Raw genomic sequence first — 23,502 nt, forward strand, 5'->3', positions numbered from 1 at the left:
AAAATTACCTTTACTATTTAGGAACTCTTGACCATTCCTCATATACCATCTAAAAGTATAAAGGATTTTTGGAATACAGGTGTATAATCTTTTTTCAACTCTTTTTTGGGATCAGAAACTTTCTGGATTCCCTGTAATCCCAGCACTTTGGGAGGCCAATGTGGTCAGATCACCTGAAGTCAGGAGTTTGAGACCAGCCTGGCCAACATGATGAAACCCCTTCTCTAACAGAAATACAAAAATCAGTCAGGCGTGGTGGTGCACACCTATAATCCCAGCTACTCGGGAGGCTGAGGCAGGAGAATTGCTTGAACCCAGGAGGCAGAGGTTGCAGTGAGCTGAGATTGCACTCCAGTCTGGGTGACGGAGCAAGACTCCATCTCAAAAAACAAAAAAAGAAAGAAAAAGAAAAATTTCCAGATTTTAGAAGGCAATGCGGTGTACAAACCATAGGTTTCCTAACACCTCCAAGCTGGATCTGACCAGTACCTCATATTCAATGACTATTTGTGCAGAGAAATGCAAAAATACTCGTATTAAATGGGATAAAGTCAATCAACAGCTTCGTGTTCAGTTCTCGTCAGTTCTTGCCTTCAATGAGTTTGGAAAAACTGAGTTTCAGAGCTTTCTGGATGTGAGACCACAGGGATTAAGGACCTCTATTAAGCACTTCACAAATTGCTTAAGGAAAAATGGACAAAAAATTACTGCCTGTTGCAACAATTTTGCGTTTCTTAGCACTCTAGAATGCACATTACAGAGCAATTCGTCCCCCTTTATGTTGTCTCCCACTCCCTCTCTTCCCACCCAAGGTGTCCACCCTCATGTACGCAGCTATATGGGAATGGAAGCCAGAGCAGCCCTGGTACCCCCAGGCCACTACTCTGCTCTGGAGGGAGCTTTTGGCAGAGGTAGTGGGAAGAAGGTACTGCAGGAGTTAAGAGATAGAGTCTGGGGCTGGGTGTGGCGGCTTATGCCTGATAATCCCAGCATGAGGCTGAGGCATGAGGACTGTTTGAGCCCAGGAGTTCAAGAGCAGCCTGTGTAACATAGTGAGACCTCATCTCTAATTTAAAAAAAAAAAAAAAGTTAGCCAGGCACGGTGGTATATACCCGTAGTCCCATGTTATAAAAAATAAAATTTTACTATTTGGCAGGCTGAGGCGGGAGGATCGTTTTAGCCTGAGAGGTCAAGGCTGCAGTGAGCTATGCTCATGTCAGTGCACTCCAGCACAGGCAACAGAGAAAGACCATGCCTCCTCCAACAAGAGATGAGGTTTGAACTAACCCTATGTCTTCCTCACTAAGTGACCTTGAGCATGTTAATTTTCCTCCCCAGGCCTCAGTTTCCCCATCTGTAAAATGAATAGGAAATCTGTGTAACATATGGACTTAGCCCCAGTGGGTTCTTGAGGGGCATCACGAGCTAAGCCATGCATAATGCCTGGCATGTAAATAACCCCCAATAAATGTTATTTTAATGACTGTTCCTGCAAGTTACAAGTCTGACTGCCAAGGAAGAGAGATGCTCACAATATATGAACAATATGAGCAGATGCTAGGAGTCTGCAGACAAAGCTGGTAACAGAGATGATGGAGCAGGTGAGACAAGAAGGCAGAGATGCCAAAGAGGCAGGTGGAGCAAGCCCAAGGCGTAAAAAGAGATGGACACACACATGACAGAGACAGAATGCTTGAGAGCAAAAGTGAGAGTGCGAAAGAGACAGAGATGCATATATACGTAAGCATACACAGTGACAGAGACACAGAAAGAACCGTGCAGGGAGAGGGAGAGGCAGAGTTCCTGGAACTGTAGGGCTGTGCAGTGCAGTATGCAGTGAACCCTTTTCTTCCCGAGGTAACTGCACTATTCTTTGTTCTCTGCAGCCACAGGATGGGCATGAACAGCTCACCATGGTTCAGCCAGGCTTTCTAGCACAGAGGCTCTAAAAACCCAGGAACACACTTACCTTAATTTCTACAGGATCGTTCTGGTGGAAGTTGATTGGTGCAACCCCAGGGACATAGAAGGCGCTTGTTTCACACATCAGGGAGAGAAGCAGTAAAGACCACGGCAACCAGTCCTGCTCAGAAGAGAGGCCACGGTTGGATTGGGGAGAAGTGAAGAACATCCTGAGGCAAATCAAGTCATACCACCTTCATCTTTCTTTAACTGACCCTGGGTCACCACCCCTGGCCCATGAAGCCTGAAGACCTTGTAAATGTTTCTCCCAAGTGCCCCCAAGAGTGCCACAAGACAATGACTCTGCACTTCCAGGAGTGAGCCACAGAGTAATTAACATCTGGGTAAAAGGGAAGACTGTCACACAGGAGCCACATCTCCCCACTTCTGGATCAATGTTCTTTTAACCATTTGCAGTGTGTAACTCTCAGGATAGCTAGCAGGAAATAAAGCTCCAGGACATTTAACTAATTCCCATTTCTCTGTATAGCAACTGGCTCAAGTTGTCAAAAAGCTCCTACGTTACCAAGAGATGTTTGTACAAGCTTCTTCAAAACCATGCTGGCCTCTGTCACCTACCACCCTCCTCTGCCACATGGGGCTCCTTGTTGTCCTGACACAAATCCTTCTGCACCCCTCAGGGCCTTCGCCTTTACTGTGCTTCTGCTGAAATGCCCTTCCCATAGGCACCTACATGGCACATCTTTTTCTTTCTTTTTTTTTTTTTTGAGACAGAGTTTTGCTCTTGTCACCCAGGTTGGAATGCAATGGCATGATCTTGGGTCACTGCAACCTCTACCTCCCAGGTTCAAGTGATTCTCCTGCCTCAGCCTACCGAGTAGCTGGGACTACAGGTGCCTGCCACCACACTTAGCTAATTTTTGTGCTTTTAGAAGAGATGGGGTTTCACCATGTTTGCCAGGCTGGTCTTGAACTCCTGACCTAAGGTAATCTGCCCACCTCAGCCTCCCAAAGTGCTGGGATTACAAGTGTGAGCCACCATGCCAAACGGCACATCTCCTTCTTATTTTATTCAGGTCTCTCTCAAATATCACTTCCTCAGAGAAGTCTGCACTGACCATTCTATCTAAAGGATAACCTCAGGGCTCCCATTATCCATTTCTCTAGCCCCTTATCTATTTCTCCTCATGGACTTATCTATTTGATATGAACTATATCTATTTGTTTGTTTGTGTATTGCATGTCCCCTCCACTTTAATGTGATCTCTGTGGGAGCAGCACCATGAACAGTGCCTGGCACAGCATGGGCACTCAGGAAATATCTGCATGCAGCATAGGCACCTGGGAATCATAGGCAAGAAAGGTCCATTGCATCTCTTTCCCTTAATAATAGTGCTTCACCCCTGCAAGGAACTAGAAGAGCTGCCGGACTTTCTTCCCTCTCTCTGGTCTGAACAAGGAACTTTTGTCTTCCACATGTCTGAATCACCAACTCAAGTCAGTTTCTGCATTTGACTGTGAAAGGCTCTCCCCAGCCTTTCACTGCTGCTGCATTTCAGATGCTTATTTCCTCCCACCTGGACACTGGCCACAGCCTCTTGATCACCTGTCTACACACACACACACACACACACACACACACACACACTCACTCTCTCTCTCTGATGACTCTGTGAAACTCAGCTTTATAGGAAATCACAATCACTGAGGGCGGGGGCTTGCCAAAAATGTACACTGACCTGTACTTTTACCTGAACTACAAGTTGAGGAAAAAAATGGCTTTACGAGTTTCTGAATTTGTACAAGGTTCTGAATTCAGTACACTTTTTGTAGACACACAGCTTGGTCAGTCTTTTAAGCAATATATTCATGGAGTTCTTCCTCTGATTTGTTGTGAATGTTTACAAGTATCTGCCAGACGACGTTCATTATGAAAGTCTGACCCCAATAAACACAGTGCCGAGGTTAAGACACGTGTATTATATTTGGCAATCAGGAGGCCAGATGAATTGGAGAGCAGGAAAATCTTTAAATGACAAGACTAGTAGGTAAATTGCCTCATGGGGCAGGATTCTGGATAGGAAGACAGTATTTTTTCCCCCGTCCTTTTTTAAAAAAAGCTTTTTATTTTTAAGTAAATTTAGATGAACAGAAGAGTCACAGAGATGCTATGGAGAGTTCCCATACATTCTTCACCCAGTTTCCCCTAATGCTAACATCTTGCAGAACCATAAATGAATAAGGATTTTTAAAAGCCACTAGTGTGAATATTTTTTTGAAAAAGTAAATTACAGTAAATAATTCGAGCAGTACAAATGGGTATGCCATGAAAAGTAAATCTTCCTCCCACTCCATGTCCCGACGGACAACTGCTATCACCAGTTCCTTGAAAATCCCTCTAGAGACATTTTATGCAAATACAAAGGGAGGGTTTCATAGTATGGATTGGCTTGAATACAAAAACAAATCGATCTTTCTTCTTTCTCTGAGTAGTGATGGAGAGCCTACCAACTGCAGGCCGGGTACAGCACCTGATTTCCTCTGTGTCAGAGGATCTCCTCCACCTGACCAGCCTTATGAAGATTCTGGCCTTTCCTCGTTGAAACCCTCTGCCAGCCCTCATGTGTCATTGGTTAGAATGCATGTGTGTCATGTGATTGAAAGAAACCCTGCCCTCTTTTTTCCTCTAATTCCCCTGTGCCTGAATTCCAGTTAACCAAAATATAAAGAAGGCAAATCCTGTATTGTGGGCATAAACTGCCACCCAAAAGTTGCTAAAAAACAAAACAAAACAAAAACCTCAACCTTGAACTTTTGAAAAACAACGTAGAAAGACAATCCTTACACAAAGATAGTATCAACAAACCACAAACCAATTTATCTTACAGTGATCAAGAGATGAAAAACATGTTTTGTAACATGGTAGAATCTGAATATAATGCTTAAGTTGGCAACCAAAAGCAATTCAGAAGGTCAACTTAGAACTAACGACTGTATCCAATGACACTGTTTTAGGTACTAAAATGTCAGTGTCTTGGCATTTTCACATAGCTGTAGGGATTATAAACTGGAACGCTTCAGCGGGTTTATCTGGCACTCTGTATCTAAACGTCCCCCAAGTACATACTCTGTGACTCTGTAATTCTGCTTCTAGGCATGTCAAGAAAAATATGTTAAGTATGCCAAAATGTGTACATGAAAGGGTGTTCACCAACAGTATTCTTTAAAATAGTTCACTACTGACTGGGTGCAGTGACTCACGCCTGTAATCCCAGCACTTTGAGAGGCCAAAGTGGGCAAATCACCTGAGCTCAGTCAGGAGTTTGAGACCAGCCTGGACAACATGGTGAAACCTCATCTCTACCAAAAATACAAAATTAGCCAGGTGTGGTGGCACATGCCAGTAACCCCAGCTCAGGAGGCTAAGGCAGAATTGCTTAAACCCAGGAGGCAGAAGTTGCTGTGTGCTGAGATCACACCACTGTACTCCATCCTGGGTGACCAAGTGAGATTCGATCTCAAAAAAAAAAAAAAAAAGTTCATTACTTAACAATAGTAAAATAAGAAATGTTAGTGGAAGAGGTTAAATTATTATATGTCCGTTTACATAGTCCCTGAAAATGATATGTTTCTTTTTTTTAAGACAGGGTCTCATTCTGTTGCCCAGGGTGAAGGGCGGTGGTGCAATCACCGCTCATTGCAGGCTTGACCTCTTGTGCTCAAGGGATCCTCCCATCTCAACCTCCCAAGTAGCTGGGCCCACAGGCACATGCCACCAAAAATTTACAAATGTTTTAATTTTTTGTAAAGATGGCATCTCCCTATATTACCCAGGCTTGTCTCAAATTCCTGGGCTCAAGCAATCCTGCCTCGACCTCCCAAAGTGCTGGGATATACTGTACCCAGCCAATAAGTTTCTTGAGTAAGAATGTTCAAACTTTAAATTTACATAGTAAAAGCAGGGGCTATAACAGTATATGGCAGGATTCCTTTTTTAAAGTTATCTTTGGAAAAATAGAAGGCAAAATGTATTATCTTAGTGATAAACTTTTTTCCTTTTTTGTGTATCTATATTTTCTAATTTTCTGAGACGATTATATAGTATTTATACCACTTAAATAATAAATGAGGGGAAAGAAAACATCACTGTTCTGAACACTGAGGTTAGAGTAATCCTAGCTTGGTATGGAGGAACTTGCAATTGCCGGCCCCAGTGCCTTTCCAGCAGCACCTCCCACTTTTTCTGAGTCTCCAGGGAGACCTAGGGCTTGGGATACTATATATATGTACACACACACACACACACACACACTGGAATACTCTTTAGCCATAAAAAAGAATAAAATCATGTCTTTTGCATTAACATGGTTGAAACTGGAGACCATTAAGTGAAACAACTCAGAAACAGGAAGTCAAATACTGTGAGTTCTCACTTATAAGTGGGAGCTAAATAATGTGTACACATTGACATACAGTATGGAATAGACATTGGAGACTCTGAAGGGTGGGGGTGGTGAGAGATGAGAAATTACTTACTGGATACAATGTACATTATTCAGGTGATGGTTACCTAAAAGCCCAGACTTCACCACTACCCAATCTACCCATGTAACAAAGCTGCACTTGGTACCCCCTAAATTTTATTTAAAAAAAGAAAAGAAATGTAGAATCTCAGGCCCTACCCTAGAACTAATGAATAAGAATCTGCATTTCGCAAGTTCCCAAGTTAAAGTTTAAGCAGCACTGCTCTAGGTCATCCTAAAGTGCAGTCAGGGCCAAAAACCACTGCTTAGGTAGAAGTGTCTATCCCAGATGATATAAACCTCTTAGAAGGGATGTAGCGGTATTTCTCTTTGACTAGATTTAAAACTGCATTAGGCCAGGTGCAGTGGCTCATGCCCATAATCCCAGCACTTTGGGAGGCCAAGGCAGGTGGATCACGAGTTCAGGAGTTCGAGACCAGCCTGACCAACATGGTGAAACCCTGTCTCTACTTAAAATACAAAAATAAAAATAAAAATTAGCCTGACATGGTGGCGGGCGCCTGTAATCCCAGCTACTCAGGAGGCTGAGGCAGGAGAATTGCTTCAACCTGGGAGGTGGAGGTTGCAGTGTGCCAAAATTGTGCCACTGCACTCCAGCCTGGTGACAGAGTGAGACTCCATCTCAAAAAAACAAAACAAAACAAAAAAACAAAAAATGAAAAACAAAAACCAAAACCAAACCCCTGCATCTTGACAACCAATAATAGGGTGGCTGTCATATGCTAGGGAAAGCACTGAGCCTGGAGCCCCAAAATAAAGACAGGGAGTTATATCCTCCCCTCAGCTGTGCAGCACTGGGCAATGAACTTCAACTTTGCTAGGCTGTGTCCTCATTTACTAGGATGGATTCATGTAGAATGGATTCATTCATGTAGAAGTGGAGTTCAAAAAAGAACATGGATTTGAAAGCATTTAATAACCAGTAACCACAACCCTTATATGTAAGGTATGATTATCATTACTTCTTGTTCATCAATAACCTGTGTTCTGAATGCCTTCTCCTTAGAAGCTGGACACCAGACCTTTTTGTCTCATCTGATATGCGATTTGAAACCAGTGCAGGGGATCACAATCTCCTCTGGTTATCAAGCCAATTAAGTCTAAGCAGTTCTACCTTCTTTCGAAACAGAATCCTCCAGGTTTGGTTGAGAGACACCACCCTAGGGAACTCAAGGGCTCTCCGCGAAGCTCAGGTTGCAGAGGAATGAAAAGCAAATCCTGAAAGACTTAGTACACTTTTGTTTCAGTCTCGAACCAATGGAGCAAGTCCACACAGAAAAAACAAAACCAAAAAGGCACAACGAGAATACCCTAGCAGGAAAACACCACCAAAAAAACAAGAAGCCAGAGTCACTGAGCACCTCCTGAGTCCAAGGCATTGTGACAAACCTGGTCCCTTCTTTCCACTTACCCTGCTAAGGGTAACTCACTGCACAAGTCCCTGCACCCTGCTAAGCACTGACAAACACTGATTTATGCTATCCTCACAACTACAGCTACCTGGAGATTCTGGTCACCATTTAGTAGATGGTGTTAATCTAAGACCCAGAGATTAAGTAACTTGCCCAAGGACATCCAGCCAGAATGTGGGGGAACAAGGATGCTCTTTTCAGGCAGATGACTTGCATTACAAATGATGAGACTGCAACGACGGCAGTTAACATTTACTGAATGCTGATATGTGCTAAGCACAGTTCTAGTCCTTTCCATGGAATAACTCAATGAAAACAATCCTCTGAGGTAAGGACTCTTATTCCCATTTCACAGATGAGGAAACTGAGAGTCAGACAGGTTCTCTGGATTAGCATTGACCACTGATTAGTATTAAGATTAACCAGGATTTAGTATCTGGGTCAGGGTTCATACTCCAGCAAAGCCCAAAGCCCATGTTCAAACCAGTACAGAAATTAGTTCACCAACTATCTACTGAGCACCTATTATGTGTCAAACACTGTGCCAGCCTCAAAGAATACATGCCCACATGGAACTTTCAGGCTTTTTATCTAGGTGGGAGGACACAAGACGAGCCATCAGCCAATCACAACACTAGGTCCCAGATGCTCTCAGCAGGTTGGCTAAGAACAGTATATTGGGGAGTACATGGGAGCAGCAATATACCCAGTCTTGGGGCAGGGAAGGAGTGCAAATCTAAGAACTCAAGTCTACCCTGAGACCTGAAGGGTGGGGAGAGAAGGGTTCCAGGAAGAGCAAAACACAGGCTCTCAGGCCTGGTGGCAACTATGAGCTTTTGACAGATAATGTATAGGCTGGTGCTTCTCAAAGTTTAATATACATTTAAATCACTAGGTGACCTTGTTAAAATGAAGATTCTGATTCAGCAGGTCTGTGCGTGGCCTGAGACTCTGCATTTCTAACAAGCTCCTAGGTGATGATGACACTTTTGGTTCACGGACCATCCTATGAGTAGCAAGTGTTGGGCTTTGTTCTCAGTGCAGTGAGGAGACTCTGAGGAATTTTAAGTAGAAAAGGAATAAATCACATCTGCAGTTTCAAAGATCACTCTGACTACTGTGTGTGTGTGTAAGGGTGCTGCAGAGCACGCTTCCGCTCTGGAGACATAGTAATGTCCAGTCCTAGATCTGATACCTAATGAGGATAAATGAAATCATCTAGCCCAGTGCGGAGGCTGACTCATGCCTATAATCCCAGCACCTTGGGAGGCAGAGGTGAATGGACTGCTTGAGCCCAGGAGTTTGAGACCAGCCTTGGCAACATGCTGAAACCCCATCTCTACCAACAATACAAAAAGTTAGCTGGGCGTGGTGGCACGTGCTTGTAGTCTCAGCCACTAGGGAGGCTGAGGTGGGAGAATCACCTGAGTTAGTAAGCCATGATCACACTACTGCCCTCCAGCCTGGGTGACAGAGTAAAACTCTGTCTCAAAAAAAAAAAGAAAAGAGAAAGGAAGGAAGGAAAGAGAAAGGAAGAGAAAGAAAAGAAAGAATGAGAAAGAAAGAAAAGAAAGGAAAAGAAAAGAGAAATTGCTTATAAATTCTTGGTCATATGTGAAGAGAAGCAGCAGCCAGGTGCAGAAGCAGAATGCCATGGCATGCAGTGGTGAAACTTGAGCATACCTGGAAATTACCAGAAGGGCTTACTAACACACCTGAATCGGGGCAGGACCTGAGAATGTGCACTTCTACCAAGTTCCCAGGAGATCCTGCTGCTCTCGAAATCACACTTTGAAAACCACTGGTGTACTGGAAGAAGCACAAGCTTTGAGGGCCATACAGGTATGACTTCAAATCCCACACCTAGCACTTTCTAGCTGCGTGACTTTGGGTAAGTTTTAAAAACTCTTTTGAGTCTTGGTTTTTGATCTGTAAAACAGGAAAATACTACGAACCTCATGGTAGGGTGATGGTGGTAAAGATTAAATAAAGTTCACAGAGCACTTGGCCCATAGTAGATGCTTGCTAAGGTAGGGCGGCCTTGTTTTGGGTTGTATAAGAAAGCAGAATCGAGGAGGACACTGCAAGGGAGATGCAGGTCTGCTCTAAGGGCTCTTCTAACAGGAGAGCCATGTAGCCAGCGAAAAGCTGTCACTGAGAGCTGAGTGACCATGGGAGGAGGTGGCAGAGGAGGTCTCTGCCCTGATTAACAGAGTGAATCAGAAGTCTCATGACCTCCCTTGAAGCTCAAGAAGTTCACAATTTCCTCGGAAATATTCAACATTTTATCAACCCAAGTAACTCAAAAGTAGAACAAACAGGGCAAAGTTCCATTCCAAATTGGGTTTGATAGAGTCAAAAAGACAATTTTTAGGTCCAGGTGTGGTGGCTTATGCCTGTAATCCCAGCACTTTGGGAGCTGAGGTGGGTGGATCACCTGAGGTCAGGAGTTCGAGACCAGTCTGGCCAACATGGTGAAACCCCATCTCTATTAAAAATACAAAAATTAGTTGGGTGTGGTAGTAAGCACCTGTAATCCCAGCTACTGGGGTGGCTGAGGCAGGAGAATTGCTTGAACCTGACAGGCAGAGGTTGCAGTGAGCCGAGATCATACCATTGCACTCCAGCATGGGTGACAGAGATTTTTTGTCTCAAAAAAAAAAAAAAAAGTTTTTAAAAGAACTTCAGGAGTCATATAATCCAGGAGACCAGAGAGGGAAAGTGACAGACCCACAGTCACACAGCAAGTTATCTGCAGAGTGAAGTAAGTCCAGCTGTACCCAAATTGGCATAGCCAAGTGATCAGAGGTCTGTCACCAGGCTGGGAGCCATGCTTAGAGACAGTTTGGGGTCACGATTTGTGGTGTTCAAGAAGAACTGTACTGCCACAGATGAACTGTTTACTTTTCTCCTTTGACCATCCCTCTCCAATTCTTTTCCTCCCTGATTGTTCATCTCCCTTGTCTCTCCCCGAATTCAATGCCTTTCTTTTAACAAACCATTGTAGTCAATCTGGTATTTGCCCTATACTTTGGGATGATTTTGAAAAGAGGAATAATGAAGGCAGACTAGTTCTACTACACATTAAAATATAGAGCTTACAGGCCAGGCATGGTGGCTCACACCTGCAATCCCAGCACTTTGCCAGGAGAATCACTTGAGGACAGGAGTTTGAGAACAGCCTGGACAAAATAGTGAGACCCTGTCTACAAAATATTTAAAAGTCGAGTACAGTGAAGTGTGCTTGCAGACCTAGCTACTTGGGAGGCTGAGGCAGGAGGATTGCTTGAGTCCAGGAGTTTGAGGTTGCAGTGAGCTATGATCGTGCCACTGCACTCTAGCCTAGATGACAGAGGGAGACCCTCTCTTAAAAACACACACACACACACACAGAGAGAGAAAAGGCATGAGCTAAAGAGCTATCCAGACTGTTTGATACCAGTAGAAAGAACATAAAGACTTACAAGTATAATTAAAATAGAAGTATTAGAAGAAAATATGGATATGTTTTTCAATAATCTTGTGGAAAGTTTCCTAAGAATGAAGCAAAATCCAGAAGCTATGTAAAAAAAAGGATATATAAATATATAAGGAAAATTTTAAAAATACACCAAAGAGAAAGAAAAAGACAGTTTAGGTAAAAACATTTAACACACTTGACCAGGAAATACTTTCTTCAATACATAAGAGCACTTAGAAACTGATACAGGACAAATAATCCAAAAGAAATATGAATGGACAGTTAAAAAAAAAAACTTCAAATGGCCAAACACAAAAAGAAGCTCAGCATCATTCATAATTTAAGAACTGTCAGTCAAATTAATGACATCTCATTTTTTGCTTATCAACATTATAAAGCTTCAAAAAGCATGATTGCTCTAGATGTAGGTAAACTGGTACAGTCTTTAGGGAGGGTAATTTAGCAACACATACTTAAACAGAAGGTCGAACTGTTACTGAGGGACTGCCACCATAAGCTATTACGTAGGAAAAAAAGAGGCACAGTAGGGTTATGGTTTGTGTATAGCCTTGTCTCACTTGGCTAAAGATTTTTTTTTTCTATTATTTTTTTTCTCCAGGCTTCTCCTGGTCCCTGAAGAGTCTAAATAAATTTTTAAGAACCATGTACCAAAGCCAGGCAAAGACATCACAAGAAAACAAAACTACAGACACCTATCCTGTGTGTTCATGACTATGATGAACAGATGAAAAAATTGTTAACAAAATATTAGAAGATTGAATCCAGGTTTATATATCATGACCAAGTGGTGTTTATCCCAGGTTGGCTTAATATTTGAAAATCAATTAATGTAATATACCAGCTAAATAGAATAAAGGACAAAAACCATATGATCATTATAATAGATGCAGAAAAAGCCCTCGACAAAATCCAACATATTCATCATTAAAACTCTCAACAAATTAGGACTAGAAAGGAACTTCCTCAATCAGATAAAGGGCAGCTATGAAAATCCACAGCCAACATCACACTCAGTAGTGAAAAGCTGAATTATTTCCCCTAAGATCAGGAACAAGGCAAGGATGCCTACTCTTGCCATTTCCATTCAACACTATATACAAGCCAGTGCACTAAAACAAATATATTAATAATGAAGGGCCTCCCTGAAGAAGCATAGGGGAAAAAAAATTAAAAGAAATAAGCAAAAAGTGCTTTTAATTTCAGATCACATGATCGTGTATCTAGAAAATCAGAAGGACTACACAAAACAACTACTAGATCTAATAAAAGGAAGGGAAAAGAAGGGAGGGGAGGGGAGGGGAGGGGAGGGGAGCAAGTTGAGCAAGGACAGACACAAGATCAATATATAAAAATTAATTGTATTTCCACATACTAGCAACAACAATCCAAAAATAAAACTAAAAACAAATCTCCGTTTAGTATCAAAGAGAATAAAATATTTAGGAATATATATTTTAAAAGGACTTGCATATTGAAAATTCTGAAATTGCCAAGAGAAATGAAAGAAGATAATCGGGGAGATATTCCATGTTCATAGACCGGAAGACTCAGTATTGTTAGGATGTCAGTTCTCCCCAGATTGATCTATAGATTCAATGCAATCCTTACCAAAATTCCAGCAGGTTTTTCTGTAGAAACTGACAAGCTGATCCTAAAATTTATATAAAAATACAAAGGACCCAGAACATCTAAAACAACCTTAAAAACATAATTGGAGGACTTACACTCATAATTTCTAAACTTATTATAAAGCTAAAATATCAAGACAGTGTGGTAAGAATATGCATATAGCTCAGTGGAACAGAATTAAAAGTCTAGAAATAAATCTTCACATTTGTAGTAAATTGATTTTCTTTCTTTCTTTTTGAGATGGAGTTTCACTCTTACTGCCCAGGCTGAAGTGCAATGGCTTGATCTAAGCTCACGGCAACCTCTGCCTCCCAGATTTAAGCAATTCTCCCACCTCAGCCTCCCAAGTAGCTGGGATTATAGGCATGGGCTACCACACCTGGTTTATTTTGTATTTTTTAGTAGAGATGGGGTTTCTCCATGTTGGTCAGGCTAGTCTCGAACTCCCAATTTCAGGTGATCCACCCACTTTGGCCTCCCAAAGTGCTGTGATTACAGACGTGAGCCATCGCGCCCAGCTGTAAATTGATTTTCAACAACGCTGCCAAAGCAAATTCAATAGAAAAACAATAAGTCTTTTCAAAAAATAATGCTTGGACAATTGGGTAGCCATATGCACATGGAATCTCAGAACATACACCCAAAAATTAAGTCAAAATGGATCACAGAACTAAACAAAAAAGCTAAAACTAAAAAACCTCTAGAAGGAAAAATAAGAAATCATTGTGATCTTGGGTTATGCAAAGATGTCTTAGATACAACACCAAAACCAGAATCCATTAAAAAATTATAATAGGCCAGGCGCGGTGGCTCACGCCTGTAATCCCAGCACTTTGGGAGGCCGAGGCAGGTGGATCACGAGGTCAAGAGATCGAGACCGTCCTGGTCAACATGGTGAAACCCCGTCTCTACTAAAAATACAAAAAATTAGCTGCGCATGGTGGCGCGTGCCTGTAATCCCAGCTACTGGAGAGGCTGAGGCAGGAGAATTGCCTGAACCCAGGAGGCGGAGGTTGCGGTGAGCAGATATATAAAATAAATTAGATTTCATAAAAATTAAAAAACTTTGCTCATAATCACTGGTCATTAGAGAAATGCAAATCAAAACTACATTGAGATACTATCTCACGCCAATTAGAATGATGACTATTAAAAAATCTGGAGACAACAGATGCTGGAGAGGATGTGGAGAAATAGGAACACTTTTACACTGCTGGTGGGAGTGCAAATTAGTTCAACCATTGTGGAAGACAGTGTGGTGATTCCTCAAGGACCTAGAAATAGAAATTCCATTTGACCCAGCAATCCCATTACTGGGTATATATCCAAAGGACTATAAATCATTCTACTATAAGGACACATGCACACGAATGTTCACTGCAGCACTGTTTACAATAGCAAAGACCTGGAACCAACCCAAATGCCCATTGATGATAGACTGGACAGGGAAAATGTGGCACATATACACCATGGAATATTATGCAGCAATCAAAAGCGACGAGTTCGTGTCCTTTGTAGGGACATGGATGAACCTGGAGAACATCATTCTCAGCAAACTGACACAAGAACAGAAAATGAAATACCGCATATTCTCACTCATAGGCGGATGTTGAACAATGAGAACACATGGACACATGGAGGGGAGCATCACACACAGGGGTCGGTTGGGGAGAATAGTGGGGGACAGCGGGGGGAGTGGGGAGTTGGGGAGAGATAGCATGGGGAGAAATGCCAGATATAGGTGAAGGGGAGGAAGGCAGCAAATCACACTGCCACATGTGTACCTATGCAACTACCTTGCATGTTCTTCTCATGTACCCCAAAACCTAAAATGCAAAAATAAATAGGAAAATTGAGATTTGATAGGTAAAAAAAATAAAATTACATTAAAAACTTTTACACTTCCAAAGATACCACTAAGAAAATGAAAAGAGGCGCTAGAGATTAGGGGAAAATTCTCTGCAAATCACATTATCTGATAAGGAATTTGTATCCAGAATATACAAAGAACACTTAAAACTTAACAAAAAAAGGACAATCTAATTAAAAAATGGACAAGAGATTTGTATAGACATTCACCAAAGAAGATATATGAATGGCTAATAAGCATATGAGATATTTAATATAATTTGTCAATAGGGAAATATAAACCAAAACCACAGTGGGGTACCACCACATACCTGCTAGAATGGCTAAACTCAAAACACAGAGAAGTGTGGACCAGAATGTGGAGAAAAAGGAAACTCTCATATATCGTTGGCAGGGATATAAAATGGTAGTCACTGATATAGTTTGGATGTTTGTCCCTTCCAAATCTCATGTTGTAACGTAATCCCCAATGTTGGAGGTAGGGCCCGGTGGGAGGTGCCTGGGTCACAGGGGTAGATCCCTCATGAATGGCTTGGTATTGCCCTCTCAGTATTGAGTGAGTTCTCACTCACTGAGTTCATGTAAGAGCTGATTGTCTAAAAGAGCCTGGCGAACATCCACATGTGCTCATATTCTCCATTGGCCACCCCACTGCCATGTGACATGCTAGCTCCCCTTTGCCTTCTGCCACCAGAAGCAGAGGCCAGCACTATGCTTTGTGCACACCCTGACGAAGCATGAACCAAATAAACCTCTTTTTACTTGAGACAGGGTCTTTTTTTTTTGAGACAGGGTCTCACCCAGGTTGAAGTACAGTGATGCTCACTGCAATCTCAACTTCCCAGGCTCAAGTGACCTTCCCATCTCAGCCTCCCAAGAAGCTGGGACTACAGGTGTGTACCACCATGCCCAGCAAATTTTTGTACTTTTAGTAGAGAGTGAGTTTCGTGATGTTGCTCAGGCTGGTCTTGAACTCCTGGGCTCAAGTAATCCACCCGCCTCAGCTTCCCAAAGTGCTGGCATTACAAGCATGAGCCACCACACCCGGCCAAATAAACCTTTTTTCTTTATAAATTACCCAGCCTCAAGTACTCCTTTATAGCAATACAGTCTCCCAAAGTGCTGGGATTACAAGTATGAGCCACTGTGTCTGGTCCATTTTATAGCTTTTAAAAGACTGACAAATAAAAACTGAATATATTTATGGCGTACACCATTAATGTTTTAATACTTTTATGGCTTTTTAATACTTTTTTCTATGTACATGGATACACCTTATTAAAAATAAATACATTTACGGGCACAGTAGCTCACGACTGTAATCCCAGCATTCTGTGAGGCTAAGGCAGGTGGATTACTTGAGCCCAAGAGTTTGAGACCAGCCTGAGCAACATGGCAAAACCTCGTATCTACAAAAAAATACAAAAAATTAGTGAGGAACAGTGGTGCTCGCCTGTAGTCCCAGCTACTCTGGAGGCTGAGATGGGAGGTTCACTTGAGCTGGGGAGGCAGAGGCTGCAGTGAGCAGAGATCACGCCACTGCACTCCAGCCTGGGCAACAGAGTGAGACCTTGTCTCAAAATAATGAATAAATAAATAAATAAAATTAAAAAAAAAAAACATTTAGGCTGGGCATAGTAGCTAATGTCTGTAAGTGGGAGAATCACTTGAGTCCACCAGTCTGAGGCTGCAATTAGAGTTAGCTATGATTCTACCACTGCACTCCAGCCTGGAGGACAGGGTGAGACCCTGTCTCTAAAAAAATTAAAAAAATAAAAATAAAGATATCTATTCATTTGTATTTTAAGAAGCGAAGGAAATGAGTTGCCTCTGAAAATACCTGGATGAGTTCCACTGAAGATGTGCAGAGAGCGGGATATCTAAGGTAAGAATTATGAGGGGGGGTTCTGGCACCAGGATTGTGGGTAAGCAGATAGATCAGCGATTTTTAATCTTGGAGAGGGTGTCACAAATCCCTCTGAGAAACTTAATAAAGCTACAGATATTGCTCTCAGAAAAAATATTCCAATACAGAGAGAATCAAGGACTAGAAGTTCATGGGCCTCTGGTAAAACCCCTGGATACCCTTCCAACTTTTTATGATTCCGACTTCCTCACCTTCTATATTCCTGACAGCCTGACAGAGGATGTTTGGTCTGCAGTTCTTTTCTGCAAAGTAGCAGCAAAGTACCTGCTTCTTAGGAAATTCCTTTAAATCTTCTTTTAATTTTTAATTGATCATCTCCGTCTCATTAACTCCCATGTGAGGTTCAGTCTGAAAAGTCAATTAAAAATTTAGTAATGATCTTCTGCATGTTCCCCGCCATGCAAGGAGTCCTAAGAGATGTGAACCAGCCCATTCAACATCATTTTGCTTTTGCTTCTTGATTTGCAAGTCATGAGACCGCAAAGGAACAAGGTGATGGCAATCTAGAAGCCTTTTGTGCTGTAATCTAACACTCCATCACTGGCAAAGATACAGGTGACCTGCAACATTATAAAGCTCAAGAGAACCAAGAATCAAGGTCTTTCCCTCCCTGTTGTATTCTTGGAGGTGGGGAGGGTTGGGCTCTCAGAAACATCTGCCCCAAACAGCTGTCTAATGAAGGGCTGCTAGGACTAAAAAGTACCCCTAACCACTCCAAATTCACCCCACCCAGTTTAAAAGGTGTGAACAATTAACATCTTCCACAGAAAATTGGAAGTTTCCCTGAGAACTAAAAATTATTTCATTGACTCACATTTCTCTGTAAGCAGAAGTCGACCTTTTCTGAAGCCCTCTGTCTTGCAATCTCCTTTCCCATAAATAGCATCAACTAGCAACAATACATCTGGCCAATCTGAAGAGCCTTTTTGGTTCCTGTTCCATGCCTTTCCTACTGCAAAAGCAGCATTTTCCTTAATAGACTACATTCTTCTCTTTCTAAAAGACAGTCACCATTTTTTTTTGAAACAAAGCTTCACTCTGCTACCTAGGCTGGAGTGCAGTGGTGGGATCTCAGCTCACTGCAACCTCCACCTCCTGGGTTCAAGTGATTCTCCTGCCTCAGCCTCCTGAGTAGCTGGGATGATAGGTGCCTGACACCACACCCAGCAAATTTTTTTTGTATATTTTGTAGAGATGGGGTTTCACCATGTTGTCCAGACTGGTCTTGAACTTCTGACCTCAAGTGACCTGCCCACCTCAGCATCCCAAAATGTTGGAATTACAGATGTGAGCACCGCACCCAGCAACAGTCACCAATTTAAGACCATGTCAATAACTGTTCCCTCAGATTAAGCAAAAAAAAAAAAAAAAAAAAGAGAGAGAGAAAGAGAGAGAAAGAAAGAAAGCAAAAGGCTTTGGGCAGAGTTTGCCAACAGTTAACTGAAATCAAGTACCCAATCAGTTAAAGTTTAACAAGAATCCAACCGCATGTGAATGAAGACTTATGACAGCTAGAGACTACTTGACAAGCAGGGCCATGGAACCAAGGAACTCACAGAGCAAGAAAAAAAAAAAAGAAAAAAAAAAGAAAAAACCCAAAACAAAACAAAAAATGAATTAGCCACAGGAAACTGAAAATATAGCCTTTATTTCAGAGCCCACAGACACGTAGCTGTTGAGCAGAGACATGGAAGACTCAAAGCTGGAATTTGGGACTAGGGAAAAAAAGCACAGCAGGCTGCGGAAGTCCAGGTGAAACTAATAACCACCCTCAAAAAGCAAAAGGCAACTGGACTTCAAACTTGAGGCCAGAAAGTGAAGAAATGTACTGCTCTTCTGTCCCCACCTTGGGTATTTATAAAAGAACTCAGCTAGCCCAAGCAGCAGGCTTAGACAGCTCACCTCAGGAGGACTTCAAACCTTGGAGTAAAGTTACAGAGCGCCCTCTCTGTACTAGGCACTTTCATCTCATGCTTCATTTAATCATCACAACAATCCCTTGAGGAGAGTATCATCCTTGTTTAAAAACTGAGACTATGAAAAAGTTCTGGAGACAAATGGTGCTAACAGCTGCACCATCCGTGGGAATGTCCTTAATGCCACTGAACCACACACTTGAAAATGCTTAAAGTGGTAGATTTTCTTACGTATATTTTACCACAATAAAAAATTTTAACATAGGGTAGTTGAGGCTTAAAAGGGCAAACAGTTTTTCCAAAATCACATAACCAGTCTAAAGTCACAAAAGTAATTACAGTGTCAGAGCTGGGAGTCTAGCCTAGATTCTCAGACCAAGCATAAGATCAGGATTTCAAACCCTGGGAGGTCTGTCGGTTTAATGCAACAGGCATAGGTGAGAAACCATGTTAGGAAGGGAGAGAAGGAAGCAATGAAGAGGAATGAGATGGAGCTGAGAAGTCCTGGGTATCCCTATCCGTGCCCCATTTGGAAAACTCTAGTGTCAGCAAATGGTTCAGGGATCAAAGCAGACTTGGGAGGTGGTAGGTGGCTCCCATTATTCATTTGTGGCCAGATGGCCCTGCTCATCCTGGGTCCTTCCCACCTTCTTGTCAGTCCCCAGAGATCAAAACTCAACACTCTCCAACATTCTGTGACCTGCTTCATTAATGCCAAGATCAAAGGGAGACGTTTGTCCAAGTTGTAAAATAGAAACCCAAGAGGCAATATTAATGTGATCCCGACCTCCTCTGTACTTCCTGAGGGGGATGAAGGGCAATCCTTTAAAGCGACCCCCTCAGAGAAGCACATTTAACCAAGGCCTGATGTCAGTACCTCAGCTTCAAGGACACAGTAGCTCCTGCAGAACACGAGCCAGGTGGGAAACCTGAACGATGAGACAGTCGATACAACCAACACAACAGCCTGGAGAGATCACAGGGACCATCAACATGGAAAAAACAAAATAAGTCTGATTTTACAGCATATTAGCAAAACTCACCTTAAATGCAAGTATTCGAAACTACAAAATTTTTAACTTGAAATTTAGAAATCATCAAGTCCAAACCTGAATTTCACATATGACGTAGGTGGACGGCAAACTAACAAAGCCAAAGTAATTTGCCCCGAGCCACACAATGCATCAGTGGCAGTGCTGGGACCAAGCCCAGGCTGCTGACTCCTGCTCCACTATTCCTTCTTCAATCAGCTGATGTCTACCTGCACATGGGGTCCAGAAGAGACAGCAACTTCCTGCATATAAGACTGATGGCAGAGTTCAGGCCTCTGGCCTTCTGTTCCAGGACTCCACCATCCAACTTGATTAGCACCATATTCCACTGTTAAAAACAGCTTTGGCTGGGCATGGTGAATAATGCCTGTAATACCAGCACTTTGGGAGGTCAAGACGGGAGGACTGCTTGAGGCCAGGAGTTCAAGACCAGCCCGGGCAACATAGCGAAACCCCATCTCTAGGAAAAATATAATTAAAAATTAGCTGGATGTGGTGCTTGCTTGTAGTCCTAGCTACTCAGACGGCTAAGGCAGGATGATCAACTGAGCCTGGGAAGTAGAAGCTGCAGTGAATTATGATCATACCACTGCACTCCAGCCTGGACGACAGAGTTAATAATAACAAACAACAAAACCAGTTTCTGTGCCTTTGACTGGGGCTGAAGGGAATACTAACATTGCCTCCATTAGCACAAAGGAAGCTTGATGTCATTCATTCCATTCCTCTGTTTCTGTACTGGATCAAACCCAAGTAGCTTCAGAACAGTGTGAACTGACACAGTGATTACACTCCTATACACCGAAGGAAACTGAAAACATATGTTCACACAAAAACTGACCCTGAACGTTCACAGCAGCATTAAATGAAAGCAATCTCATTGTCCATCAACTGATGACTGGATAAACAAGCTGCGGTACACCCACAAAAGGGAATAATATTCAGCCATAAAAAGGGATGCGATACTACTGATACATGATACAACATGGACAACTTGGAAAACAGTATGCTAAGAAGCCAGACACAAAAGATCACATATAGAATTCTCTTTATATGAAATGTCCAGGATAGGCAAATCCATAGGGACAGAAGGTAAATTAGTAGTTGCCTAGGACTGTGGGGAGGCAAGAGTAGGGAGTGACTCTCCTTTTGGGGTGATGAAATGTTCCGAATTACACAGTGGTGACAACCATCACATTTAGTGTATGCACAACCTGGGAATACACCAAAACCCACTCAATTGTACACTTGAAAAGGGCAAATTTTATGGCATATGAATTACATCCATAAAAAAGATTATAATAAAAACCAAAACGGTATGAATGAATGATGTGAGAGAAGTACAGAGTTTTATTCTCCAAACTGAAGTTTCCAGACTCCTGTGACGTCCAGAAATGTACTCAATGGACATTTCCCAAGTTCCAATGAAATAATATTCCCAAGAACCGTTTTCCATAAAGAGTGAGACATGAGCCTGCCTCTAAATTCAGACCTAGCTAAATCAACTCTGTATCCTGTAACTTCACAGAGTACTCTACATCTAAGGATGGAAGCAGACGGGAAAATCGAAGAGAACTTCAGTTTACACCAGCTGTCTTCTAAGTCTTGCCCTGCAGGTTCAGGAAACACCCACTATACTAACATTGTTGTGGGAGATGGCAGCCCAACCCTTGGGGAAGAAGAGCCATCCGCCAAGGAAAGAGAGAAAGGGAAATGCTCACGCGACACTTGAAACTTGCACCCACAACCCTAACTTTCAAAACAAAGGACAAACCAAAAACCCAGCTGTTCCCATGACCCCTGAATCCACTAGTTCAGTTCCTCTTTGGCTGTATGACTCACCTCAGAAACCCATACACCATAAAGTAGATCTACTGCATCCTCCCCATGGTTATGAAATGAGGGTGTGTATGAGGGTGTGGGGACTATTGACTTCCGTGTAATGAAGTGCTGACACAATGAAACTCAAGTCTGTGACTCCATTTTGCCCCTTACTCACATACCCCTGTAATAAATTTGCTTCCACACCTTTTCACTATTGCACCAGATGTGAAGTTTCTCCATATGCACCCTTTAAAAACTGACCTCTGTGGGTCACTGCGTATGTTAAATACTCAGTAACTGAGTTACTTTAAATCAGTTACTGTTTTCAGTACAATACTCCCAGGTGGCACAACAGACACTAAATCACCGTACTTTCAGGGTTTTGTTGGTGGTGGTGTTTTTAGTTTTGTTTTGGTTTTTCTTGAGACACGGTCTCACTCTGTCGCCCAGGCTGGAGTGCAGTGGCACGATCTTGGCTCACTGTACCCTCTGCCTCCCGGGTTCAAGTGATTCTTGTGCCCCAGCCTCCCAAATAGCTAGGATTACAGGTGTGTGCCACCACACCCGGCTAATTTTTATATTTTTAGTAGAGACAGGGTTTTGTCATTTTGGCCAGGCTGATGTCGAACTCCTGGCCTTGACTGATCCGCCTGCTTTGCCCTCCTACAGTGCTGAGATTACAGGTGTGAGCCACTGGCCTGTTGTTTCTCAAGACAGGGTCTCGCTCTGTTGCCAAGGCTGGAGTGGAGAACTGTGATCAGGGCTCACTATATCCTTGGTATCAATCTCCCAGGTTCAAGTGATCCTCCCACCTCACCTTCCCGAGTAGCTAATACTACAGTTGCACACCACCAAGCCCAGCTAATTTTTTCTTTTTGTATTTTTTTGTAGAGATAGGGTTTTGTCATTTTGCCCAAGCTGGTCTCAAACTCCTGAGCTCAAGTGACCTGCCCACTTCGGTCTCCCTGAGTGCTGGGATTACAGGTGTGAGTTACCATGCTGGGCAAAATCACTGTCCTTTCCACTGTGCTCAGACTAAAAATCCAAGCTCCTTTCCACAGCCTCTGGGCCAACTGAGAACAAGCTGGCTCCCTTCAAGTACTGACCTGAATGGGATGGGAAGGAGAAGCAGTCTAATACAACAGTCGAATTCAAAATGCAATCCAAAGACGACAAAATGTAGACTGCAGTCCATCCCAATTCCAGGCATGCTTCTCAAAACAGGTTCTCTTGCTTCCCTCCAGTTTCATCTCTGTATCATTCTCTCTTACCCCAACCCTCACCATGCTTCAGCCCCTCCAGCCTTCTGTGTGTTCCTCAAAAACACCAAGCTCCCTCCCACCTCGGTCCCTTACACTTGCCATTTCCTTTGCTTGAAACATTCTTTGTCTGGCTGGTTCCTTCTTGTTAATTACATTTCAACTCAAGTCACCTCCTCTGAGAAGACTTCTTTCTGACCACTCAATCCAAAGTAGTCACCAGTCACCCCTAGTTGCTATCACTTCATTTTGCTGTCTTCACAGCATTTACCGGCGACATTATTTTGTTCACGTATTTACTTGTTCACTGCCTGTCTCCTCAATCCAGAAAGGCTCCATAAGTGTAGGGACCTTGACCCTCTAATTCACAACTACACCCCTAGTTACTGGCACAAAATAGGTACTCAAATATTTGTTGACTAAATAGATGTGTGCCACATATATGTATTGCTAGCTTATAATCTCTTAAAAAAAGTCTCTAAACAAGGTAGGGATTTACAGTGCTGCTGGAAATACCACTTTATTCAATGTTTTCCTTATAGCAAGAGAGGGTGTGAGTTCCTGTTACGTTCTTATACCATCTTTGTTCTGAATGTGGTACTGGAATATACGTATGTATAGGTTTCAACATATTACTTTTAGGATTTGCCCCATTCGTGGTTCAG

The 23,502-nt window shown here is 42.6% G+C and overlaps 1 protein-coding gene across 3 annotated transcripts in view; it reads right to left on the bottom strand.

The window, feature by feature from the left end:
- TM9SF4 (transmembrane 9 superfamily member 4) overlaps nt 1-23,502 on the bottom strand; it is a 55,435-nt gene that overhangs the window by 30,473 nt on the left and 1,460 nt on the right. For 2 of the 3 annotated variants that reach the window (XM_002747447.5, XM_008995559.4), the window contains exon 2: nt 1,971-2,084. In XM_002747447.5, the coding sequence (XP_002747493.2) occupies nt 1,971-2,084 (114 nt within the window). Of the gene's footprint in view, nt 1-1,970; nt 2,085-16,977; nt 17,135-23,502 lie in introns of all 3 variants that reach the window. The other variant, XM_054255139.2, reaches the window with a different exon arrangement.

Source organism: Callithrix jacchus, chromosome 5 (assembly GCF_049354715.1).
Source record: "Callithrix jacchus isolate 240 chromosome 5, calJac240_pri, whole genome shotgun sequence".
Classification (NCBI taxonomy): Eukaryota; Metazoa; Chordata; class Mammalia; order Primates; family Cebidae; genus Callithrix; species Callithrix jacchus.